The 18,522-nt window shown below is 32.4% G+C and overlaps 1 protein-coding gene across 5 annotated transcripts in view; it reads left to right on the forward strand.

Annotated features, from left to right (window-relative positions):
* The window catches only part of SCFD1 (sec1 family domain containing 1), a 99,492-nt gene that overhangs the window by 38,858 nt on the left and 42,112 nt on the right, over positions 1 to 18,522 (forward strand). For all 5 annotated transcript variants that reach the window (XM_069463989.1, XM_069463997.1, XM_069463981.1 and 2 more), the window contains 4 exons: positions 2,041 to 2,131; positions 2,686 to 2,759; positions 3,447 to 3,528; positions 17,830 to 17,926. In XM_069463989.1, coding sequence (XP_069320090.1) covers positions 2,041 to 2,131; positions 2,686 to 2,759; positions 3,447 to 3,528; positions 17,830 to 17,926 — 344 coding nt within the window. The remainder of the gene's footprint in view (positions 1 to 2,040; positions 2,132 to 2,685; positions 2,760 to 3,446; positions 3,529 to 17,829; positions 17,927 to 18,522) is intronic.

Here is an 18,522-nt window from a genome sequence, read left to right on the forward strand (position 1 = left end):
TGACTATGGCACTTTTAGATACTATTTATTTTAAACAATAATCTTCCCTTTGGAATTCCATAGCGTACATTTTCCTCCAGAATAGTGAAGTACAAGAAATTACATTTTATTAAGAGAGGCATTATTTATAGAGAATACAGGATATTTTAAATGTGACATTCCCTGATAGAGAAAAGCTTGAGACAAGAATCTCTTTATTCAAATATAGAAATTTTGAATATTTTATTTAGACTATATGTTTAGGAACCACCTGAGAGGTCAGTTGAATAGTAAGAACTTTAACCTTATGTTGTTAAGTAGGAATAGCCCTCTTACTCTGCGTATTAAACTGCAATAATGTGGACACAAAAACACCAGAAAACAGCATAGAGTCAAACAAATGACTTAAACCTCTCTGAGCTTCAGTTTCCTCATCAGTAAAATGGGAAGATGATAATTCTACCTACTGCCCTATTCCAGAGGGTTGTTATGAAGATTGAGAAAATGGATATAAAGAAATAACTTGCCCAAAGTCATCCAGCTTTCATTGATAAAGCCAGGAATGAAACCCAGTTCTACCAGATCTCAAAGCACCTGGTCTTAACTATGAATAGTACCTAACTCAACAGACTGGTCGTGATTAAATGAGATAATAGAAATAAATTCTTAACATAGTGTTTGGCATACAGTAAAAGCACTCAATAAATATAAGCAGTTATTCTCTGTTAGCTGAGACCTGAAAATATTGGGAGATTTTGAGGATTACATAGCTCAACCAGCACATTTTGTAGATGCAGCTAGGGACCCAGGAAGGTAAGACCTTGCCTATAAAGGTAGTTCCCTTATAATTAGCTGGAACCAGGCTTCTGACTCCCCAGTACACTGCTGAGGCCTCAGTGCTATTTTATTGGCAACATAGACTCTGCTGAAGTTGGAGTAAGTGCCTGGGGTTGTCAGGTAAAATTGTACTGTGTTCCTCAGAATTCTTTTTGAAGTCCTGTCTTTTCTGCCAAATGTACCTCATTAGTGAGGTCTTTTCAAGTGTCAGGGCTAAGGAAGCAGTGAAAGTTTTTTGTTTGGGTTGCTGATAAGACACGACCACTTCTTTCTTAAAGGAGGAAAAGATTTTGGCCTCCCCTAAGGCTATAGGTGAAAAGTACTCGTTTTAAGAAACGTTTTATGTTCAACATATATTCATCTAGAATTTTTCAAGATTAATGCAATACGACATTTTTTCTGCTTGCACTGCTCTGTGATTGTAAATCAGTTGTGTCTGAAGTCTGTGTAAATTACTGCCAAACTACACTGGCATGGAAGAAGATACCAGGCAGTAGACCCACCAAAACTGTGGTCCAAGTACTATTTTTACCAGTAGTGTTCTGGGATATTAAGAGCACTGGGTTACAGGATTTTTTTTTCACAATTACTTTCAGGTGATATTTTTTAAATGATATTTTTGTACTTGCATGTACCCTTTGACACTATGTGTTAATTTTGGTGGTAGTATTTAATTGATGTTTGATATACCATGACTTCTCTTCCTTTGATTTTCAGTCATGTAAATATTTTACTTTTTCTTCTTACAGCATATCAGTGAAGAGAAAATGTGTTAATAGTTAATGAAAAGAATAGAAATAAAATTTATATTTGTTTAGATACACAAGTATTATATGCATTTTAAAGAAGTCGTATTTATTATATAAATAGATATCAGAAAGTTATGTGGCTATATTTATGCTGAATGTTTTTTGTCTTTTTTTTTTAAGAGTCAGGATATCACTCTGCCACCCAGGCTGGAGTGCAGTGGCACGATGATATGTCATTGCAGCCTCCAATCTTGGGCTCAAGCGATCCTCTCGCCTTAGCCTTCCCAGTAGCTGGCACTACAGGCACACACCACCATGCCTGGCTAATTTCTGCCTTTGTATTATATAAAATATATTCAAATACAAATAAGTACATTTAAAATAATAAATCTTCATTGTATATGTTTAAGAATTCACACAAAAATCAATCTGTTAGTGTCATACTCATAGTTCCTCTTGTGTAATACTGTTTCAGTCCATTCCCAGAAGTTGCAGAATCAGTTCAGCAAGAACTAGAATCCTACAGAGCACAGGAAGATGAGGTCAAACGACTTAAAAGCATTATGGTAAGTTTCTGTTTGCTTTCAAACAGTTGTAAGGAAGAGGACATCTAGAGGGATAAAGAGGTTTACTTGTTTTTTTCTCTCATAAAAATTCAAGGCCTTTTTATTGCTTTAATAACAGCAAAAATAATCTCAGCTTACATAAGTGATCTTTTCTAAAAGAAATCTAGATATTGAAAAGAGCAAAATTTTTAAAAGGATAATATGAATTTATGATTTGAAAAAATATGTGGCTTCATTTTAGAGATATGTGTCACAATGCTGCTCATTCTACCATACTTTGATCTAACTTCAGATTTTAGCTCTATTGTTTATTACTGTGTATTCTGTGGCAAGAAAATGCCAACTGATCATTTAGTCATCCAACTATTTATTAGACTGATAGTGACTAGAATTTTTCTGTAACTGTCAATACATGTGCTTGCTCCTCCGAGGGGAAGAATTGCTATTCTAGGTAACTTAAATCTTATTGTATGTCAGTAATCTTAGGACTGTGTTAATTTTACACGTGGGTCTGGGATTTTTGAGTAGCTACTGGGACCGTTTTTCTTTCCCAGGGACTAGAAGGGGAAGATGAAGGAGCCATAAGTATGCTTTCTGACAATACTGCTAAGCTCACATCAGCTGTTAGGTAAGTAAGCAATATGCCTTCTTTGAAGTCTCCAAATTGATAAGATTTATCCTGGAGGTTAAAAAAATAGTTTATGTTTTTAATAATAGGAAATAGTAGGTAATAGCCAATATTCCTTTGAGTTAAAGAACTAAATTGTGTTTTTAACCTGTTCAGGCTAATTTTAGTTTCCTCTTAGATATAGCAGATCATTTGCTTGTTTCACCAGTTAGAATTGTGTAATGGGGACAGTCTTACCAGGAAAATAGTGTAAGTGATAAAGTAGGGTAGGTTATTTTTAATTTTATTATTGCTGCTATTTTCTTAACTAAAAATTAAGCAGGTATTTTTGATGCTTTCCCATTAAGGAGAGAGGAAATGTGTTTTAGAAGTATAGGTAAAAACATGTTTTCATTAATATGATTTTATTCTAAACCTCCAAATTTAGAATCAGAAAGTGAAATGTTAGAAATAGTGATATTTGGGACCCAAATAGTTTTAAAATAAGCATTTCACCTATATTAAAATAATAAATTATGTATTCAAGCCTAGAGATTAAATTTATTTGATAGTTTAACTTATCATTTTGTCACTGTTTCACTGTTCTGAGTTTCCTAAGAGGAAACAACACCCAGGCATGGTTTTTATTACAGTCTATGTCACTTTAGAAAATTTAATGGCTAATTTTTAATTTTTTGGTGCTTGTAGTTCTTTGCCAGAACTCCTTGAAAAAAAAAGACTTATTGATCTCCATACAAATGTTGCCACTGCTGTTTTAGAACATATAAAGGTAAATTTAAGTTTTTCTCCCACAACATAATTTGTATTCCCATGGAGTTTTATACTTTGTAAACTTCTTAGTTTTAGATGAATCTGTTAACATCAAAGCTTTTTACTGTTTCATTGAACTGTGATTTTGAAAAAAATATATTGAGGCTTCTATATATTGTTATCATATTTCTTTTCCTCATTACCTTATTCATGATTACCCCATATCAGCTTACTTAATCAGTCCTTCGGTATTTTTCTGTCATTTGTTCTTTGCATATGGAGCTGAATTTCAATGGCAAACAGACCACACACTAAGACTTGGTTAATACTCCTACTTTCCATTTGATATGATACATTTGAAACTGCATTAAAAGTGGAATATAGTTGCTGCCTGTCAAAGATGTTGGTAACGCTTTGGATTTATGAAGAAGGGACTTAAAAGGGTTTTTTTAAATGACTTTAAAAACCATAAAACATTTGAAAAGGAGCTAATATAGATAGATAATGGGCATCTGCAGCATGGAATTTAAACTTGCATAATTTCTATTAAGCTGCTAACCTAATTTTTTTCTTTGTTCTACATCTTGATATTGATACTTGATATTTTTCACGTATATACAGGAATAGAAACGTAATTGTGAAGTCTGTAGGTGATTCTGCTGATGATGATTTCACTTCCATATGTAGCACCTCTGTAAAATGGCAAAAGTCTGTTCAGATCTGTTTACCTGAGATCATTTTCTCCTGTGGACATAATATACATACATATGTATATAGCCAGGTAAAATACAACAGAGAGCTATACCGAAAATTTCTTTTAGTAGGAGAGAAAAGGCTTTGCTTACAAGGCTAAATATGAAGACTGTGAATCTGATACAGAAAGTTAAGCAAAAATATATTGCCCTAAAACAAACAAAATACTGATTCTAACTCACATCTATTCAACTATAATTATGTAATTAAGACCTTATGATCCATGCAACATACATTTTTCGTTGTTGCTGTGTGCCAGATACTATGCTAAGTGCTATGTGCAAATAGACAATTAAAACAAATTCTAAGTTAAGACAATTGTTAATAGTCTTATGTGTGCTTTGACTGTTCTGTAGATTTCCTTTCACTTATAGTTTTTTTCATTTTTTTAATTATTAGAAGTTTCTTAATTCATATATTTTACTTTCTAACCTCAGTTCTCACAGCTGAAAATGACAGGCTCAGCTTATGCTACCAAACTGAGTTGTGTAACCCAAAGTAACTAATTATCATCATACCTATGGAAAGTGTACCGTTCATCTCATTCATAAAACTTCACAAATGTTATTATGCACAAATTTATATGAATATGCTATTTAATAATATTGGTCAGAGACTAGAACTTATGGTTTGAGAAAATTTTGATTAATTTACTTAGTCATGTTTATTGAGTGGCTCTGTGTGTATTGTGCTAGGTCCTGATGATACTATAGTAAACAAGGCAGGCAAGTTCTCTGTTCTCTTGGAGCTTATATGTAGTGACAATAAGCAGAGTAAAGAAATCAGAAAACAAGATAACTTCAGGCATTTAAGTGATGTGAGAACAACAGAAAGGGGGGATGTAAGGCTGAGGGGCTAACTCTAGAGTAAGTGGTTAGGGAAATCACCTTTGATGAGGTGATGTTTGAGTTGAGACTTAAATCACAAGAAGGAGGCAATTAGTGAAGATCTCCAGACTAACCATTCCAGGCAGAGGGAATAATAAGTACAAAGGCCTTAAGACAAATTTGGTGTGTTTGAACACCTAGAAGAAGACAAATGTGCTTTATTGTTGAGAGAAAGAGTGATAGAATATGGGGTCAAAAAAAGTAGGAATTTAATGGGAAGTCATTGGAAATTAATTACATGATCCGATTTATTTTTTAAATGGAGAATTTACTAAGAAGTATGAGGCATGGTGAGTTCTGGAAATAAAAGTGGAACTGGAAGACAGCTATTATAGCTATCTAGGTGAAAAGTGGTGATTTATAAGGCACAATTTACTTATGGAATTTTTTATGATGCTTATTTATAATTTTATACTAATGATTTTAGTATAAATCATGAGTTGTTCATGATCAGTTCATGCTAAGAAAGGCTATCTATCTGAGATAGTTTAGTGTACCACTGTGCCTAATCTAAACTATTCTGCTCGAAGACCTGGTCTTATGAAAGAAGGTGGTACAGGCTGTTAATCCTCTGGCAGAGTATCTTATGCTAAGAACGTTAATTTGTCATTCAGATATTGAGTGATTTTATGTAAAAGACATTATTGAATCATTACTTTGCTATAATTCAAGGAAGATGTCTTTTTCCTAACAGTGTCTGATTTAAAGAAACTGTGCTATAAAGGACATTCACTTTACAGAGGGAAAATATTGTCATGTATGGGACACACTGTTCCTAGTTGGGTAGTTCTAGGAACCAAATTAATATCAAGTTTTTTTAATATCATAGATAAAGGAGCATATTTATTTTAAATATTTACTTATGAAATATGGTTATACTTAATAAATCCCATATGTAAGAGTTAACTTGATATAGAAATTCAATCAGTATAGAAAAATGGGAATATTTTCTGTAAAGAGTCCTTTTTTAATGTTGACCATCCTTTTTTTCAAGTTCCTCTTCTCCCTTGTCAAAATTAGCACATAAACTCTCTTATTTTCATTATTTCTCATTATTCCTGGTTATAAAATTTCCTCTTTAACTATAGTTTTGTATAACTATATTAAATTTTCAACTTTATAATATTTAAAGTGGCACATTTATTTGTACCATTACTATGTTACACCATCTACCGCTGGCTGTAATATTAATATTAAAGAAGTGGTTTTTTTCCATGATCTCTTGCTTTTTTCACCAGAATTTCTTGGCCATTTGTGTTTCACTTCTTTGTAAACATTTATTCACCTAAGCAGTAAATAATTTTTATTAGCAAGAATGTTATGTCTTTTTATGCAGAGATCTCAGAGCATTTCTCTTGGAATTTATCTTTATTGCAGTTTTACGTATTTTTTCCTCAGGGATATTTAAATTATAGCTGCTATTTACATTTCCTTAGATCATTTTCTGAAGCAGGATACCAGAAGACATTAATCTCTTTAGAAGTCCTGGGTTGTCTCACAATCAGTGTTTTGGTGGAAAGTTAGAGCACACCAGTTTGCCACAATTTTAACAAAAATATTATCAATTACAGTCTAAGGATTTTAGTGATTTGGGTAGTTAACTTTGGTCTAATAAAAAGTAAATTGTTGAATACTCATTTGTTTTGAATAATCTGTATTTTTAACTTTTTCTTTAGTTCTTTCATTTCTCGTACAAATATGACTTTCCCCCTACTTTCTAGTGGTTAGGGAATGGCTTTTGGGATTACTTACGTAATTTGTAGACAATTTATTTTAATTATTCTTAGCCCACCTGCATAGTCAAACTGAATTAAGTAATGTTTAGCTCCAGATACCTAAGAAAAGGAAAATAAGCCTACTTGTGAGGCATAGTAGATGAGAGAGAGAAAATGGCATCATGTCCTATTTCCCCACCTAAGAGGAAGAGCTCTAACATTTGAATGCTCCACCCAGATGTAGCTGGCAAAGAATAAGCTATTGATTAAAAGCTGTGTGGAGCAAGGCTTAGTTGTTACTGTATCTTCATTTTTGTTTTGCTTATTCTTGTGGAACAAATAGAGAGGGACTGAATTAGACCTAAAGACATCTTCTGATCAAGTGGTCCCCAGTGGATAAGCTATTATACCTCTTCTCATCTCAAATAAGTTTAGTTACTATCAGAACCTGAAGAAGTTTTCTTTATTCCAAGTGTAACAAAAGATAGTCTTGAGTGAATGGCATACTCTCTAACTCCTCAGTTACTGCATTTCTGGAGACGACTACCACATCTCAAGAAGGAAAGTATGAAATCACCTTTCTCTAGTTCTTAGCTCTCACTTCTTTACCACCTGCTATTGTGAAGATGGAACATTGTCATTTAGCAAGACACAGTTTAATAGATTCGCAGATATTAAATTCAAAGGAATAAAGACATTGCAAAACTCAATAATAAGAAAGCAAAACAAGCTGTGTTGGTTATAGTCAGGGTTCTCTAGAAAAACAGAACCAATCCTTGGCTGAAAATATAAATATATGATGTGGGATGTTTTTTCTTTTAAAAGAAAAACAAATTTTTTTATTCAGTTGTATGTCAGATAATTTAACATAATAGATATGTTCCCCTGTTTTAAAGGAAATGAATCTCAGATACTGAATACTTGGCTTAAGACCATCTACCAGAGCCTGAATTTGAACTTGGGCTTTTAAGTCTCATGTTCGCTCTACTGTGCTATAGTTCCATAAAACATATCTACCAAAAATCCAGTGAGAGTGATTTGCTCTTTTGTAATCCATTTGTAGTAACCATAGGATTAGAAACAATTTAAGTTAAAAAATAACAAAAAATACAGCGTAGAGTGGTAGGGAACCTCAATTGTCTTATTAAACTATTTGACTATTTAATGTGTTTAATCATTCATTTTAAAAATGCTCAATCACTTTGGTGATTTTATGCCCATGAATGCTTAAATTTGGAATGCAAATTTATTAGTTAACTTTAAAATTAAGTTTTATAAAACAAGTACACTTTTTAAGGCAGATTTTTTAATAAGTCAATTATGTTGAAGTACTGATAAGTACCAGCAGAATCAGCTTCCATGCTAGGTTTACATACTGGCTTTGATACCAAACATTAATACGTACAAATACATTTTTCCAGCTTTATTAAGATATAATTGAAAAATAAAACACAAATATTTAAGATGTACCGCGTGATGTTTTCATAACACACATTTCACATAAACATTGTGAAATGATTACTGTAACCAAGCTGATTAATATATCCATCACCTCACATAGTTACCTTTTAATTGTGAGGTACTTAAGATCTCTGTTAGCAAATTTTAAGTATACAATACATTGTTATTAGCTGTAGCCACATGCTGTATATTCGATCTCCAGAAATTATTCAGCTATAACTGTAAGTTTGTACGCTTTGACCAACATATCCCCATTTTCACTCTTCTATTCTCTGTTTCTATAAGTTTCATGTTTTTAGATTTTACGTATAAGTGAGATCATATGTTTGTCTTTCTGTAACTGGCTTATTTGATTTAGCATAATGTCCTCCAGGTTCATCCATCAAACAAATATATTTTTATTATACACTCTGTGTGTTCATTATAAATGTAAGACTGTATACTCCTAAAGCTAAGTATATATTTTTAAGCACATGCAAAATTATCTCTGTATATTCTTTTATTTTTATATGATTTTACATAATATCCATGAAGAAGTAAGAGGGGAAGGTGTTATTTAAAGCTACACAAGTTTGCCCAAGATTTTGCAAATACTCTTTGTTAGATGTGATCCTTTTTTTTCTTGTCTTTTTTATACATGTTATTTTGGGGTTTTGTTTTTAATTAATAGGCTTCATATTTTTAGAGCGATTTTAGGTTTGCAGAAAAATGAATGAAAAGAACGGAGAGTTCGTATATCCCCCCACTCACCCATACCCCCCAGTTTCCCCTGTTATTAACATCTTGCAATGGTGTGGTACATTTGTTACAACTGATGGGCTGATATTAATATTAATACATCATTACTAACTAAAATCCATAGTTTATGTTAGGATTCATTCCTTATGTTATACATTCCAAAAGTTTTCACAAATGTGTAATGATGTGTATCTGCCATTATAGTATCATATAGAATAGTTCCACTGGCCTAAATATAATCCATGCTCCACCTTTTCATCCCTCCTTCCTTCCTGTACCATCCCATCTCCCCAAACTACTGGCAACCACTGCTCATTTTACTGTTGCCACAGTATCATCTTTTCCTCAATGTCATATAGTTGGAATCATAGTATGTAACCTTTTCAAATTGGCTTCTTTACTTAATAACATGCATTAAGGTTTCTCATAGCTTTTCATGGCTTGATAGTTCATTTCTTTTTAGTGCTGAATAATATTCCCTTGTATGGATGTACTACAGTTTGTTTATTCATTTACTTATTGAAGGACATCTTGGTTGCTTCCGAATTTGGCAGTTAGGAATAAAGCTGATGTAAACATTTGTGTGCAGATTTTTGTGTGGACATAGTTTTCGACTCTTTGGGGTAAATACCAAGGTGCACATGATTGATGGATCATATGGTAGGAGTATGTTTAGTTTTATAAGAAACTGCTAAACTGTCTTCCAAAGTGGCTGTACCAGTGTGCGTTCCTGCCAGCAATAAATGAACACTGCTGTTATTCCACATCCTTGCCAGCATTTGGTGATCTCAGTGTTCTGGATTTGGGCCATTCTAATAGTTGTGTAGTGGTATCTTGTTGCCTTAATCTGCATTTCCCTGATCATATGTGATGTGGTGCCTCTTTTTATAACCCTTATTTACCATCTGAACATCTTCTTTGATGAGGTATATTTTGCCCATTTTTTAATCAGATTGTTCATTTTCTTGTTGAGTGTTAAGGGTTCTTTGCATTTTGTGGATAACAGTTCTTTATGAGATATATCTTTTGCAATATTTTCTCCCAGTATGTGGCTTGTATTTTCATTTTCTTGACAGTATCTTTCACAGAGCAGAGTTTTTAAGTTTAATGAATTTCAATCCAGTTTATCAATTCTTCATTTATAAGTCTTGCCTTTGATATTGTATCTAAAAAGTCATTGCCCAATTCAAGGCCATATAGATTTTCTCCTATGTTATCTCCTGGGAGTTTTATAGTTTTACATTTTACTTTTATATCTGTGATCCATTTTGGATTAATTTTTTTGTAAAAGGTGTAAGTTCTATATCTAGATTGACTTGTTTTGCATGTGGATGTCTAGTTGTTCCGGCACCATTTGTTGAAAAGGCTGTTATTTCTTCATTGTATTGCCTTTGCTCCTCTGTCAAAGATCAGTTGACTTTTTCTGTGTGAGTTTATTTCTAGGATCTCCTTTCTCTTACGTGGATCTATTTGTTCTTTCTCCAGGACCACACTGTCTTCATTACTGTGGCTTCGGAATAAGTCTTGAAGTCATGTGATGTCAGTCCTTCATCTTTGTTTTTCTCTTCCAATATTGTGTTGGCTATTCTGGTTCTTTTGCCTCTCCATATAAACCTTAGAAATCCATTTGTTGATATCCACAAAATAACTTGCTGGGGTCTTTATTGGGATTGTATTCAATCTATAAATCAAATTGGGAAGAACTGGCATCTTAATATTGAATCTTCATATCCATGAATATGGAATATCGTTCCATTTATTTAGTTCTTTGATTTCTTTTATCTCAATTTTGTATGTTTCCTCATATAGCTCTTGTACATATTTTGTTGGATTTATATCTAAGTGTTTTGGGGTGCTAATTTAAATGGTACTGTTTCAAATTTAAGTTGTTCAATACTGGTATATAGGAAAGCAACTGGCTTTTATATAATTAATTTTGTATCCTGCAACCTCACTGTGGTCGCTTATTAGGAGGGGTTTTTTTTGTGAATTCTTTATGATTTTCTATAAAGACAATCATGTCATCTGCAAACAAAGACCATTTATTTCTTCCTTTCCAATCTATATACCTTTTATTATTTATTACATTAGCTGGGACTTGCAGTATGATAATAGTGGTAAGAGTAGACATCCTTGCCTTGTTCCTGATCCTAACAGGAAGCACCTAGTTTCTCACCATTTGTATTCTATTTTCTAGAAGAAGTTTTAGAGAATTGGCATAATTTCTTTAAATGATTGGTAGAATTCACTAGAGCACCCATCTGGGCCTGATGTTTTCCGTTTTGAAAGGTTATTATTGTTAAAATTTTTTAATAGATATGGGCATATTCAGAGTGTCTATTTCTCCTTGAGTGAGTTTTGGTAGATTGTGTCTTTCAAGGAATTGGTTCATTTCATATAGATTATCAAGTTTATAGGCATAGAGTTATTCAAAATATTCTTTTATTATCCTTTTAATGTCATGGGATCAGTAGTGATGGCCCTTCTTTCATTTCTGCTACTAGTAATTTGTGTCCTCTCTTTTCTTCTTAGGTTTCTTAGTTTCTTAGTGTCTTATTTAAAACCTGGCTGGAAATCAATTTAATTGATCTTTTCAAAGAACCAGTTTTTGGTTTCTGTAATTTTTCTCGTTGATTTCCTGTTTTTAATTTCATTGATTTCTGCTCTGGTTTTTATTATTTCTTTTCTTCTGCTTGCTTTGGATTTAATTTGGTGTTCCTTTTCTAGCTATATATTTTAAGCGTTCAACACATTGGTTAAATAAATTAGAAGTAAATGGTTTCTGAAAGCCATAATAAAATAAAAGTGCCACATAAATCTCTGTTTTCTACAGAAATATTATAAAGCAATTTTCAATATTTCATGATAATGAGGTCACTTATATTTGTATTTTTAATACTTGCCATCTGTAAAGATCACTTTGTGTACATTTTAATTTTTTTATTATTTAGATCATTTTAGTCAGAATTTAGATATTTTTGGCAGAAATCAATATATAGTATAGATTTATACATTAAATATTGTGTACTTATTCTAAAACAGATTTAAGGCAGCTTCCCCAAATAGCACATACAATGAAAATAATCCACTAAAAACTCAAAATAGTTGCTATATAGTTGTATTAGCTCCCAAATTTGGCTTCGAGTTTCCTAGCATCCAAGATAAAATTGAGAGGTAATTAAGCTAAAAAAAAAAAAAAAAAAACTTGTATCAGAAAGATTTTCTGGTTTTTATTCTATTCAAGCATTTTTAAATGTCACATTACAAAAGACATTGCTTATATTGGGCAATTTATCTAGAATAAATTGAATGATGTAGTGATGTATTTAATTCAGTTACACTCATGGATTTCATGTGGCTAACTTTAATTAAAGCCAAGGTATAATATTAAAATGCAATTCAATGAGGGCAGTTCTATGAGCAACCAAGATAGTATGGGCTCAGTTTATAGCCTTCTAATGGTTCTTCTTAAATTGAGAATAGAATTTTTAGTATCTAGATTGGATAGATTGCATATTCTTTAAATAATCTATAGTATTACTTTTTTTGATTGGGCTTTATATAGGAGTTAACAAGTTGAAGTTACACATTCTGATTTGCTAAAATGGTGGAAAATCATTGTTCTTGGTTGGGGAAAAAATGCACACATTTGGAAATGAGATAAGTGGTAAAGTTGATAGTCTGTTGTAGAAATTGAAGATCCTAACCAGGTTTCTCACTTTGACAGTATACTGTCCCATCTCTAGCAGAAGTGAAGTAGAAGTATAAGGATGAATTTTACTCAAGATTTCTAAGTCACTCTGGCATATAAGCAAGTTCTCCAAAGTAAATATTTTGAGTCACTCATATCATAGAATACCTTTAAATATAATTTCATGGATCATCTGGTTTTTGTATAACATAATTTTTCACATTGGCAAACCCATGCATGCATAAAGTGGCAAAGCCACCAGTATGAATTGCAGCAAAATACACACCTGAATAACTGAAAATAAAATAACCTGCTATTTTGTTATGTTATAAAAAGCATTTGACTTTTGGAGAATTTTAGTCATCGTGCAGGACACTATGCATATAGTAATGAACAAGCACTCTCAAGGAGTTTATACTCTAGAGACATATACCAACCACAGAATCTTATAATATAGCATTATTGGTGCTACCCACCTGGAAAAAGGGATATCAAAATACAGGCTTGAAAGACGTCAGGAATTAAACATGTGAAGAAGAAAGGAAGAACAAGCATGGCTAAGGTATAAACAGTCTTCAACTTAGGTGTAGATTACATTCTAAAGGTATAGTTCTAGATTCATTATAGCTTACAGATGTTATGTGGTAGACATGTTTCTGTCACACAAACCCTATCTAATTCATAATCTGGAATATTCCTAATGTTGTATTGCAAAAGAGAAGGGCTTATTGTCCCCTCTGCCTTCTGTGAAAAGTAGGAGGAGAGGAATATTGGGATTCTTAATGGTAGAAAGGAGGTATAACTCTCTGATCCCTTCTTGCCTTTCCTTTGACTGCTGAATGATAATTGGGGGTAGATTTGGGCCTGGAGAAGAGGTAAGGCCAAGAAATATCACTCTAGACTTTGCCATCAACCAGTCATTAGACTGAGGTAAGAATTGGAAATTGTAGCCGGCAGTGAGTATAAAGTTGCAGAACAATAGTGTCTGTAGCTAGAAGGGGGAAAGGAATGGTAAAGAGTAGGAAAGATCCCCAGCAGTATTAGGAAAGAAAAAGGAATTCCTTTTGTTTACTGTATGGGTCATCTGGCAAATATTCCCAGGTAATGGACTTTCAAAAGGCAAAAGATGTACTTCTCAAATGAGTCTGAAGAGTTATCCATTTTTGTGAGGGAAGGGACACGCTAGTTTAGAGAATGCTTCCTCCTTTTGTTCTTTCTAAACTCCACAGACTGTAGCCAGTCAAATGTTTAACATAGTATGTATATTATATATATTTGTGTGTGTGTGTATAATGTTAATTTTATATAAATGTTGAGGCCATACACTGAAAAGTGAAAGAAACATCAATTTCACTGATGACCACCCTGAAATTCAAAGAAAAACATTAGAATTTTTTATCAGATTCCTCACTTAGTATGCCCTTCTAAAGGGATTTTTGAGAAATGTATGGCTCTAAGAAGTTTATATTCACTATATATAATATATACTACATGCATAGTGCATTTGGTTATCTATAATATTCTCCTTTTACTCATTCTTCATATTTATTGAAGCTACCAAAAATCTTTATTATCTTGACCTTGACATTTTGTTTTATATTTTTAATTTGTCTATTTTTATGTCACTCTTGTTATCCAAACTGTATCATCTTTAGAGTCCATATTGTGTAGGAATAATCAATCTTTGGAATTAAAGGAGTTGCTTCTCTTAGGTATTTTCCCTCATTTCAAGAATTTGAGAAAAGACCTATGAATCTTAAATCTCTGGCCAAAATTACCTTTCACCATATATACGTATATTATATAGATTATCAAATATGTGCTAATTGACAAATATACTTTCTTTCATAAATCATATACAAAGGAAGCAATAAATTGTTCTTGAGAAAAGTGTAATTTTCCTTGCTCTTTTATCTGTGGTGTTTATTGGAGTATGACTTGGATTTGAATGTCAATTCTCTACTACTTCTATTCTGGTAACCTTGAATAAACATACGTTTCTGTGGTGTCTGTTTCTACATCTTTAACATGAGATGAATAATTCCTAGCTCATAGTGTTATTTGGAGAATTAGATGATGTAAGTTAGTAATTTTTAAACACTGCATTCTGGTACCCTAGAGCCGTATAGGGACATGTAATGGGTTGTCTATTTTATGTTTAAAGTTCTGCAGAAGATTTGGTTTGAGAAACAGGGTCGTGAGGTTATCTGTTTAAAAACATTTGAAAACCATAACTATAAGTGCCTTACATATGATAGATACTGAACATATACTAGTTCTCTTACGCAGGTTAGAGAATCTGTGCAGTACTTCACTGCTTTTCCTCTTATCTCATAATCAGTATGTTGAAGTGCTGTAACTTTTGTTTAACAACTTTATTGAGATATAATTCACATGTCATATAATTCACCTAAGTAAAATATATAATCTAGTGGTTTTTAGTACATTTACTATGATATTGTGACCACAATCTAATTTTAAAACATTTTTGTTATCTCTAAAAGAAACCCTCTACCACTTACCAGTCATATTAAGTTGCTTTTAGACTCTGTTTCCATTGCTCACTAGAAGTTAAAGTATAAGTGAGTTAATACACCAAGAATAGTAAAATGAATCAAATGTCTGTACCTACATAAATTGGTGAACCATGTTTTTTTACCGATTTATATAGTTACAGACGTTAGATTACATTATGAGATTTAGAATACTTAATTTTATATATTAAATCACTAAAGTCTGGATTCTTTACATTTTTTACTCTAGAAATTCAGTAATCTGCTTTCATGACTTTTAAAAATAATTACTTGGTCTGTATATGTCCTACTCTTGGCTTCAAAATTCAGTAAATACAAGTACTTGTTATGAGCCAGATGTTGTGTTAGACCCCTGGGGTTAAACATGTAATTAGATACACTCTAGGGAGTTTATAGTTTTAGAAAAATGACACATGAACAAAGGACAGTAATATAATGTGATCATTGTTATTGTGAAGAGGTATATGAAGTATCATCAGTACACAGATAAGGGAGCAATGAGTTCTTCTGGCCAAGAAAGAAATTGGAGAAGGGACAAGGAGGGGAGACAGCAGAGATTGAAGAAGTAGTTACAGAGAACCTACAAAAAGGTGGACCTCGAAAAATGAGTAGAATTCACTGGGCAGATAATGGAAGAGCAATATATTTTTAAAAAGCTAAGAGAATAACCTGAGCTTATGCCTAGAGGATTAAAAGCATACACAGTGTTTAATGAAAAGTCAGTGAGTTATTTCATGTGACTAGAGGGAACGGAATCTAGTGGTAAAACAGAGAAGGTTGGCTAGATCAGATTGTGAAGGTCCTGGAAGTCAGTGTAACACCTCATTTTATCACCTTCCCCCTTCCATTTCTAGCTTCACTCTGCAGATAATCGCTTTTCCTAATCCAATATTTGCGTTAACATAATTCCTACTACCATCATCCTAGTTCCCCAGGAGCTTTCTTTGGCTTTTTTCACTACTTTGCATCCCATATCCTTTCATATTAATTATTAAAAAAATCCACCTCTTTCCTATTCGCAGCTACCACCCTGGTCTTTTTCTTAGGATCTTTCTTATATTTCTTTTGTTCAATTTTAATAATATTTCTAGGACTTTCTCATTTCTAGGACTTCACCTCTTATCTATTTTAGTATTCAAGGTAGCTTTATACAGTAGCTAAAATAGTTCCTATGTCAGGGAGTCTGAAGATTATGAAATAGCCAAACTCTTTTCCTTATTACACTCCTCTAGAGCTCAATGAGAAGGAAATTCTCCATGTACTGATGTAGATTATATTTTCCAGTGAAAGGAAGAAGCAGAAGAGTCTAGTGTGTTACTTTTTGTGTCAGAAAGGAGAAGAATTTAGAATATAGACTCTCTTTGTTTATATTTGCCAAAGAAACTCTTTAAACTATAGAAAAAATAATCTAGGAGCAGGTGGAAATGGGATGGAAGAGGACAGGGGTGAGAAATAAGACTTCTCAATATACACCTTTTTATGTTTTGATTTTTTGAATGTCTGTATTTCATTTATATTTCATCTATAAAACTCTGGTTTTGTGTGCCACTGCAAGGGAGTAAGTTTGAGAACTCTCTGATTTCCTGTTGTCCCATATATGAAATTCACTCCTCAGTCTACTGTTCACATGTCTCTACTCTGTTATGCCTTGGTATGATCTTTTTAACTGAAATGAACTATATCTGTGTCCCCAAATCACTTTCAAAATTCAACTCAAAATTATCACTTCCTCCTCCACAGTTGGTTAACTATTTCATCCTATCATTGTAGCATAAGGTATTTATGTTCTATATTTATATATTGGTTTTTGTAGGTATTACTAAGTATCGTAGTTTATTTCATGAATGGTTTTACTCACACTTCTTAACACCTTCAATAGAAAGCATGTTCTTTTTTCTCTTTTGTATTATCTGAAGCATAATTTAAGAGATACTTGATAATAACTTTCATTTACTTTGGAGGATTCTAATATATTAATTTCATTTGGGTAATTTCAATCAAAATTTTAGATTAGAAAAAGTGAAAAAAGTTTTGCTACTTTTCCATTGTCTAAAACTTCAAATATAAAATGGGAAAATTAATGAGGAAAAGCAGTTTTATTTTTAAAAAACATGGAAAATAATTTAATTAGGGTAACTGTCTATTCAGTTAAGGTAAATATATGCAGATTTGTACACTAAAAAAGTAAACATCACATGACCACCTGGCATTAATTTGCATGGAGTACAATATGATTTATATGCTAGCTACTAATTAATATAATAATTGAGAATTGTGTTTTTTATCATTGCTAATATATTTATGACATGCAGAGTTAATTCTGAATTTATAAGTCAAATATGGCAAAATAGTAAATCTATTGTTGGTTTTTTTTTAACATATAATGTGTGATCAAAAGTAAGAAACTTTAAATTCTATTAAGAAATGAACATTTGTTTTTTTAAAAAATTGATCATAGAACATGGAAACTTGTAAGCTGAGAGACCCTTAGTACATTTTTGTTGTTTAATGTTCTCTCATCAAATATTTATTTTGAAACAGACAAGAAAACTGGATGTATATTTTGAATATGAAGAAAAAATAATGAGCAAAACTACTCTGGATAAATCTCTTCTAGATATAATATCAGACCCTGATGGTATGTACCATAAATTTGAGGTTGATATAAGTTTCACATCTGATGAATCTAGCATTTCTGAGTAAACTTTGAGTAGAATTACTGTCTTTCTGACAATCAGTGCTAGTAATGAGATAATTAAATGAGCTATTTTCTGTTGAAAATTTAACACAGTAGTTCTTAAACTGTAAAAATGATTTGCATTTTATTTCATTGAACTTTTCTTTGATAGTATTTAAGTGCTTTTTGTATTCATTTGTTTATAATGATATAGCTGAAGCATAATTTCTGCTAATTCCAGGAAGATTTGAAAGTATAACATTCAAAACAAGTGTCTCTAAGTGATACACTTTGTAATTACTTTGATTTACTACCAAAGAGTTTCTTTAAAAAACATATTTAGGCCGAGCGCGGTGGCTCACGCCTGTAATCCTAGCACTCTGGGAGGCCGAGGCGGGTGGATCGCTTGAGGTCAGGAGTTTGAGACCAGCCTGAGCAAGAGTGAGAACCCATCTCTACTAAAAATAGAAAGAACTTATCTGGCCAACTAAAAATATATATAGAAAAAAAATTAGCCGGGCATGGTGGCGCATGCCTGTAGTCCCAGCTACTCGGGA

This window comes from Eulemur rufifrons, chromosome 2 (assembly GCF_041146395.1).
Source record: "Eulemur rufifrons isolate Redbay chromosome 2, OSU_ERuf_1, whole genome shotgun sequence".
In the NCBI taxonomy this organism is placed as follows: domain Eukaryota; kingdom Metazoa; phylum Chordata; class Mammalia; order Primates; family Lemuridae; genus Eulemur; species Eulemur rufifrons.